Source organism: Sesamum indicum, linkage group LG10 (genome assembly GCF_000512975.1).
Source record: "Sesamum indicum cultivar Zhongzhi No. 13 linkage group LG10, S_indicum_v1.0, whole genome shotgun sequence".
In the NCBI taxonomy this organism is placed as follows: Eukaryota; Viridiplantae; Streptophyta; class Magnoliopsida; order Lamiales; family Pedaliaceae; genus Sesamum; species Sesamum indicum.
The window spans coordinates 16,747,835-16,757,237 of NC_026154.1; the positions used below are offsets into that span (position 1 = coordinate 16,747,835).

Consider the following 9,403-nt stretch of genomic DNA (forward strand, 5'->3'; position numbering starts at 1 on the left):
TGCAGTTTTTGAAGAAGAATGGATGTGTTTTTTGAGATAAGGCCTAGGAGCTGTGTATGTAGGTACAACAAGTGTCAATTTCAAAATTATTGAATGGAGAGAGAGAGAGAGAGAGAGGGTGTGTTGTGGTTGACTTGGAGAGGGACAGTATTCCTATTCTCTTTTATAGAATGGACAAATATGTCCATCAAAATTCATGATAATATAGCCTACCTTACATGACTTCCACTTCAAGGGAACATACTAAACTTATATTATTATTAAGAAGAAAATTGATCATACACTCTATAAATATATATATATATATACACATTAGCGATTATGATACATCGTTTTGTAGTTATATAATTGACCAATGAAGGGACTTATTTGTTAAACAAAAGCAAACCTTAGAGGTGCTAGATGTAATTTTCTAAACTATAAAAGATTTACATTTGAATGCACCAAACTCAAAAGCTAGAAGTGTAATTATCCTTAAAATTAATTTTATTCCATTTTAGCTTTAATCATGATTTTCTCTTTTATTATTTTTGTCATATCACTCATAATTAATCCTCATTTCTTGGTGTGGAGGCTACCTCAAAATTTTAAAAATTTACACAAAAGTCCCCAACTTTTTTTTATTAAATAGATCAAGAAGATTCTCGTCTTTTACATTCATATAATATCAAATCGGTATGTCTTGACTTAAACCTAAGTCTTCATTCTAAAATTATATAATTTCATCATACGTCGAATGGTATTGATAGTTTTTTAAAACATGAAAAAGTAGTTCATAATTATGTAAATTTCATAAAAATCCATTATAATATACAGACAAACTTAAAACATAAATAATATGATTTGAAATGTAAAAATATATATTTAAAGTTTATTTATAAAAAATAAAAATAAAAATTCGAATATAGTACTAATAAGTTGATGGGAAGTGAAGCGAGAATGTTTTCTTGAAGCAATAGATTGTATAAAGTAAGTGGGGGATGGTGCTATAAATGTTACTTACTTTCACTGGAGAGGATTTGAGTATATATATATCATAAGTTGTTGAATTAATTACTCTCTCTCCCCATAATTATGTCTGTTGGTGTTCCAATTATTCACATACAACAACGTTTTACACCATGAAATGACAAATAACACCACATTTTTCACAGCTTAATTCTAAACTTTTCACCTCACCAAAACACCAATTATTCGTCAGAAATTTATTTGAATTCGATTTATTTATTTAATAATGTCTGAAATTCAGGTCGAACTTAATTTATTTTTGGCTCGACTAATGTTCGATTGAACTCGACCAATTTAATAATTAGAAAACTGAAAAACAAGTTTAAATTCTATCAACGATTAAAAGAGGACACACACACACACACTTTTGAATTTCTCCTATAATATGTAAATTTACCATATAGCAAGAGAAGAGTAGACTATTTTTCGAAGCAGCAGATGTTGTAGGCCAATTCCATGGTGGCCCAACATGTTTCATAGGCCTTCAACATCATGTGCTTGTCTCAATGGACTAAGGAAAATCTGGCCTCAGCTTAAAAGGGCCCAATTATGATGATGAGTGTATGTGATGGCTCATTTGTATGGGTTAATTGCATTTAGATCCTATGTGAAAATGCTAATTTATATTTTTTTCAAAAAAGTTTTAAAATTATATTTAGATCTCTTCAGAAAAATTTTCATTTATATCTGACTCTTCTTCGATAAAGTTTGGACTTGAAATATTGATATTAGCAAAAATTCAATTTTGCCCCTCATTTAATATTTTTATGTATATTTTATACTTATAAAGGGAATAAATATAATATATATATAATGAGATTAATACTATTATATTTTTTTCTATAATTATAAAATTATTACATGAGAATGTTAAATGATAGGTAAAATTTAAAAGTTGTGCATTTTTTTTTTGTTAACTTCATCATTTTTGATGATCAGGTGTAAACAGAAAATTTTCGAATGGGGTGTAAGTGCAATTTTAGAACTTTTTTGGAAGAAAATATAATTTTGTATTTTTAAAAAAAAATTAAGAGTAATTAACCCCATTTTGATTTTCTTGTTTCTTTTCCATATATAATGATGATGATGAAACCCCCGTGTTATAATCGAAGATCCCTCCTACAACAAATATCAGAAATGATGTCAATTCAATTAATTTACAACATAATTTTTTCGGCAATTATATTTCTCAAGATGTTTTACTGTATTTATATAAGTGATGGGTGTGGCCTAGCAAATTATGGTCCAAGAACGAATTAGAAGGCCTAATACTCCCTTCCTTATACACCGTCATTTTGGTGGAGGAAGCCCACTTCACGTTGCCAGATCATAGTGCCCAAATAACAACAGTTGGCCCAGCCTCCAAGCACACGTCTCTTTCTGGAGCCCACATGGCATACACTTGTGCTCTCCACATATGCCCTTTTAGCCAGCATGGAGTACGCGTGGTAGGGAAGGTTCCCACAAGAACTTGAACACTTAAGTTTAGCAGACTTCTTGTGGACTAGGAGTCCTCCTCAGCCTCGAAATCTCTCTCTCACCTAAATAATGACTCTAACAGCACGATCCCTAAAAAATAGGACTTGATCATGTCTTATCTCAACTAATCTTATCCATTCACCACAACAATAGGAAGCACAATCAGTTCCTTGGTGAAGGAGGACACTCCTCTATAAATAGGGATCTTATCCCCAAGCGGGGGATACCTTCATCAGATGGAAATTTGGCTATTACTCTGTTGTCTTTCTACTGCTTTGTCAAACACGATTTATTTCTACTTTTAATCATCAGGCTTTATTCTTCTAACGCTTTTTATTAGTTTGAATAATTATTCCTCAGATCCAATACTAATTTGGGCATCAGAGTGTTAACATTTTATTTTATAGGTCTTTTTCTTTCGAATTCTCTCTTGCACAATCCAGGCTCATCTCTCAAGTTCGAATCTATTGGGCCCGTATTAAAATCACACGCATCAATAAATATCACTAATTTTTGGTGATCAATTATTGCAGAAAGGATATGATTTACTTACCGTTTCTGTGTACAAAAGACATGTATTAAATATGTTTAGGAAAGATGTGTCATGAGAATGTGATTTGGGTTGATGGGGTGTTGAATTCAATTAATCGAACCAAACATAATATTTTTTTTCGAGTTTTTTTATTTAAAAATTAAAAAATTGATTTTTTTAAAAAATAAAATATAAATAATTTTACTATTTTTTCAATCATTTGTCATTCCCCAACTACATACAACAAAATTGATACAAAAATTCAACCAAAGCTCAAGGACAATCAAACAAAGTCAACAAAAATTAAATCAGGCATTTCAATAAACACATTGAAAGAATTTAAATTTCTTCTGCGAAATGTAAAAAAAATTTATAAAAAAGAAAAATCAGCAGTTAATGAAGTCGGAGCCGTGAAGAATGAAGATGGAGTTGTGGAGAAAATGTTGCAATTTTTTTCTTTTCTGGCTTTCTGCCGTCCGCGAGGGTTCTCAAATATTTTCAAGTCAAGTACTCTCTCAATTTTGACTCAATTTAGTGTTATATATATATATATATATTTATGTATATACATTAAATAAATATATTAGTAATTTATATTTATTTATATAAGTTAAATATACATATAATATATTATTTATTATATATAATTAATAAAATTAAAGTATATATTTTTAGATTTTTCGGTTTGATTTAATCACCAAACAAGAAAAAAACCGATCAAAATATCGATTTTTTTAAATAAAACTGAAAATCGAATCGAGTATTGAACCAAATTTTCGATTCAATTTGATTTTGACGTATTTAACCGAATTATGAATAATCCTATCCCAATGACACCTTTGCAATAACACCAAGCATCCAAATGTTAAAACTCAAGTCGTTACAAATCATTGTCATGTACATCTATACATATAAAATATATGCAATTTTATTTTCAATACACCATAGTAACTGATGCGTTTAAAAAATGCACGGGTCCAATTGATATGGACTATTTTCAAAACTTGGGTTGAAGAAAATGCCAATTCTGAAGGGGAGACTTGTAAAAAAGGCGTTAGCTTCCTGAGTAGTCCTTTTAGGTTAAGGAGTCTAGCTTCCTGAGGGAACCTCTCTTCCCCTAGTCAGATTCTTGTTATTTTTTGGCACTCCCTACTCATATTTGAGCTCCGGTTTGTATATTCAAACACTCCATATTTAATTACTCAAGTTTTTCTCATTCTATTTTATCAAATACTTTACTAATTTAAGCATCAAAGTATTAACTCTTGTTTTATATATTAATGCTCCGATAATTTTAGATAGAAAAAATTCTGTAATCTTTATGGTACTGTTGGAGCGAGTACCCATCAGAATTCTTAAATTTAACATAAAAATGTGATGATTGGAAATGTGAAGTTATTCAACCACTATTGTTCTTGAGAACATATGCCAAAGTAAAAAAAAATGATTGCACATTATCAAAAGGGAGGGAATAAGGTAAAGACTAAAGAGGAAAGAGCACATCTACTCATTCTTACCTCCTAGTAAAAGTTGATGAAATAATTATGGGAAAATCAACCTTTCACTTTTACTTTACCAAATTATTCCCATTATTGCATTTGTTTCAATTGATTGATTGGTCAAGAATATATGTCACTTTCTAGAATGAACAATTTTTTTCTTATGTCTTGTGGTTATACCCTACATTTCCATCCTTTTTTAAAGGAGTATTACCAACAAGCTGTCTCTTTTCTTATCTCATGATTATGGTTTATACTTATTTTGATGCTGCATTAAAATTAGTTTCTTGTGTCTAATACTTGCATTACAGTGAGTGGAGAGCCACATAAATTTTCCATTATTTGGGGAAATAAAACATTATAATATAAAGAATTTTCCATTATTTGGGGAAATAAAACATTATAATATAAACTTTTAATGCATGGATTTATAAAACCAACAACGTGCCCCACTATCAATTCCCAAAATATTGAAGAAAGCGACTAATAGATTTTGACCATGCTTTTTCACTTTTTTCTAGAAAATTCTTTTTAAATCAAAATTAATTTCTTAAAAACAAAGGATGCCGTCGTTGGATAAGCTATTTGGGCTGATTTATCTGCCGCTATGTCCTCAGCAATATATGTAGCCTTTGCTGACTCACTGTATCACGAAAATTCTTATTTGAGTTAAATTTAATTGAATTAAATTAATTATAAGATATGCATAATATATTTATGAAACTATTGATTAGTTTTTTAAATTTATACATCCATTACATGAATTCTTGTATAATTAATTTAAATTTGATACAGATTTATTTTGAATTAAAAATTTTCCCTAAAGCCCTCGCTAGACAAAATCATGTCTATATGTTTCCCACATATGCTGTAATGATTTGATTAATTATTTGCTAAGTTGATTAATTAACAGTTAAGACACAGATTAATGAAAAAGAATAATAGGGAGGACAGGACAAGAATTCCCTCTTAAATCAGTGATTCATCATCATCACTGCATCTTCATTCACTCAAACTCCACCCTCTGTATCCATGGCTCCTCTTCTTCTTCTTCTTCTTCAATTCCTCTTCTTGATAGCCTTACCCTGCCAAACTTCGGCTGATCAGACAGCTAAGACTTACATCGTCAGAGTAGACAGTTCATCCAAGCCGTCTGTTTTCCCGACGCATTACCACTGGTACACCGCCCAGTTCACTGAGCCCACCACCATTCTCCACGTTTACGACACTGTTTTCCATGGCTTTTCCGCCGTTTTAACTCCGTCCCAAGCCGCTTCGGTTATCCAGCACCCCTCAGTCCTTGCCGCATTTGAAGACCGCCGCCGACACCTGCACACCACTCGTTCCCCACAGTTCCTGGGTCTGCGCAATCAACACGGGCTGTGGTCGGAATCCGATTATGGTTCTGATGTTATTATAGGAGTTTTTGACACCGGGATTTGGCCGGAGCGCCGTAGCTTCTCCGACCTGAATCTGGGGCCCGTGCCGCAACGCTGGAGAGGAACATGTGAAACAGGTGTGAAGTTCAGTATAAAAAACTGTAACAGAAAAATCATTGGCGCGAGGTTCTTCTCCAAAGGACATGAGGCCGGCGCTTCAGGGTTCGGCGGAATTAACGAGACGATTGAATTCAAGTCGCCTAGGGATGCCGATGGGCATGGCACCCACACTGCATCAACCGCTGCCGGGAGACACGCTTTCAGGGCGAGCATGGAGGGCTACGCTCCAGGAATCGCAAAAGGGGTGGCGCCGAAAGCTCGTTTGGCGGTTTATAAAGTGTGCTGGAAGAACGCAGGCTGCTTCGACTCTGATATTTTAGCGGCCTTTGACGCCGCCGCCAATGATGGTGTTGATATAATCTCAATCTCAATCGGAGGTAGCGACGGTATTTCCTCGCCTTATTATCTCGACCCGATTGCGATCGGAGCCTACGGCGCCGTTTCTCGGGGAATTTTCGTCTCTGCTTCAGCTGGAAACGAGGGACCCAGCGGGTTGTCAGTGACAAATCTCGCTCCTTGGCTCACCACCGTCGGCGCCGGTACAATTGATCGTAATTTCCCTGCAGAAGTAGTTCTCGGAGATGGGAGGAAATTTTCCGGCGTATCCTTGTACGCCGGCGAACCCTTGAAGGGTAAAATGTATCCTCTGATTTATCCCGGGAAATCCGGAGGGCTTTCTGCTTCCCTTTGTATGGAAAATTCACTTGATCCTAAATCAGTGAAAGGCAAAATCGTGATCTGTGATCGCGGCAGCAGCGCGCGTACAGCAAAGGGATTGGTCGTCAAGAAGGCCGGCGGCGTAGGAATGATCCTCGCTAATGGAGTCTCCAATGGTGAGGGCTTAGTGGGAGATGCTCACTTGATTCCAGCTTGTGCTGTGGGTTCTTCCGAGGGAGATGAAATTAAGGCCTATTTAGCATCCAATTCTACTTCAAGTGCAACAATTAATTTCCGGGGCACTGAAATCGGCGTCAAACCAGCTCCGGTGGTGGCTTCATTTTCCGGCAGGGGCCCAAATGGGTTGAACCCGGAGATTCTGAAACCTGATTTGATTGCCCCTGGGGTGAACATCTTAGCAGCCTGGACTGAGGCAGTAGGCCCGACGGGCTTAGATTCGGATACCAGAAAAACTGAGTTCAATATCTTATCCGGCACTTCCATGGCTTGCCCGCATGTAAGCGGGGCAGCTGCCTTGCTTAAATCTGCACACCCGGACTGGAGCCCTGCAGCAATAAGGTCAGCAATGATGACCACCGCAAGCTTAATTGATAACTCTTTGAACCCAATGGTTGATGAATCCAGTAAAAAACCCGCAACTCCTTATGATTACGGCGCCGGTCACTTGAATCTCGACTTAGCTATGGATCCGGGTCTGGTTTATGACTTGACAGACAACGACTACGTTGGTTTCTTGTGCGCGATCGAGTATGGCCCCAAGACTATTCAGGTGATCACTCGATCACAAGTGAGTTGTCCAATGAGGAAGCCATTGCTGGAGAATTTGAATTACCCATCAATCACGGCGATGTTTCCGAGCAGATTGACGGGAGTTTCCAGCAAGACGTTTTTTCGGATGGTGACGAATGTGGGCGAGGCGAATGCGGTGTACCACGTCAAGGTTGAGCCACCGAAAGGTGTGAAGGTCAGTGTGAAGCCTGGGAAGCTGGTTTTCTCGGAGACAATGAGGAGACTAGGTTACTATGTTACTATAACAGTGGACAGCAAGAATCTGGTGTTGGATGATTCGGGTGCGGTATTCGGGTCGCTTTCTTGGGTGGACAGGAAACATGTGGTTCGGAGTCCCATTGTGGTTACTCAAACAGATCCTCTATAAATTAGGAAGAATCTTGTCCGTTGCCTGTTCTTTTTTTTATTTATAATTTTAAATTCTTAGTTAATATTTCTTGATGGGCTTTCCAATTAAATATAGTAAGATGGGAGAGCAGGAGAAAGCCTTTTCGTGTTTAATTAAGTGTGTTTTGGGGGTTTTCTTGATGGGCTTTCCCTTCCTTCATTTGCTTCCACCTTTGTTTACTATGTATTTATTGAGTGAGTTGGGGTGAGTGTGCGCAAGAATGGTACTTCTCACAATAGGTGGGGGATGCATCGTTCAAGATTGCATACATTGAATTATGACATGATTTACGTTTTTCTCTTATAACTACAAGATAGGGAAGGGGCAATCCATGTAACAATTTTCTTGGAATGCAACTTTATAGATCTCTTGTCATCACAAAATATTCTATTTGAATTATAACTACTCTCATTAACATGATTCATTTGAGCATGATAGACTTAACTTCAAAAGAAATAGTAGAAAAAGTGTAGAATAAGAGTTTTACATAATTCAATATCTAAGTATCATCTACTTTGTCAGGGCCAACAATTTTCACTTGCACCTTTTGGACCTTAGTTGTTTAACAGTCCAATCCTTGTAGTTTAGTAGAACAAATTCAAATAACTATCTTAACAAGACAATTATACTTATCTTGTCAAACACTCTAAACACCTAAAATAGAGTGAAAACTTTTCTGCTAAATATAAAAAAACTATTTAAGTTCTGTCGAAACTCATCCAACAAAAAAGAAAAATACTAGTTATTACGCGGTCATTCAATTTCAAAATAAGTAATGATTACTGTAACACCCACTTTACGATAATACCCTTTAATACTATCAAATGTAACACCTCTTTCATAAATATATTCCATCTAGAAGGAAATTCATATTAAACTTAATAAGATTATTCTTATTTTTATAACGATATTATATAAGTTTCAGACAATCAAAGACATCATCACAATTTTAAGTATAATAATTAACTGTCATTTATAAACAACCAAAGGATAAAAGTGAAGTTTCTAACTATTACACGATTACACCCTTGAAATACCAATTCACTAAAAGACTAGTATCTCTTGTAATTTTATAGTTACAGTTTCCATTGCATGCTGTTACCACGTATTGACTCATCTAATAGGATTGAGGGTCGGGTTTAGAATTTAACTTAACAAGTCAACGCAGTTGGATGAGTGTCAAATTTATCAAAAATATTTTTCTACTAAAATTTATGAAAGTAATGAGTAGGGTCAAATTCATAAAAAGATTAATTTTAAATTAATTCTTTTAAGAGTAAAAATAAAAAGGGGGATTTTGTTTTAAAATGTAGATCTAAAGTCAAATAAAAGAAAGCACTTGAAGAGAGAATAAATGTGAGATGACATTCTAGTTAAAGACATGATCATAATCAATTCCATGGTTCATCATAGATGCAAAGATGGCAATCATTCAAGATAGATAAATTATATGGTTATTGGTACAATCTAACAACTTCACATTTCCTTACCTTGTTGATAGCTAAGGAATGTTTGTTGACTAAATTCCTAA

The 9,403-nt window shown here is 35.0% G+C and overlaps 1 protein-coding gene across 1 annotated transcript; it reads left to right on the forward strand.

The window, feature by feature from the left end:
• LOC105172983 (subtilisin-like protease SBT1.6) lies at positions 5,430–8,239 on the forward strand. Its single transcript, XM_020697272.1, has one exon. The coding sequence runs from the start codon at positions 5,551–5,553 to the stop codon at positions 7,849–7,851; it is 2,301 nt and encodes a 766-aa protein (XP_020552931.1). The 5' UTR covers positions 5,430–5,550; the 3' UTR covers positions 7,852–8,239.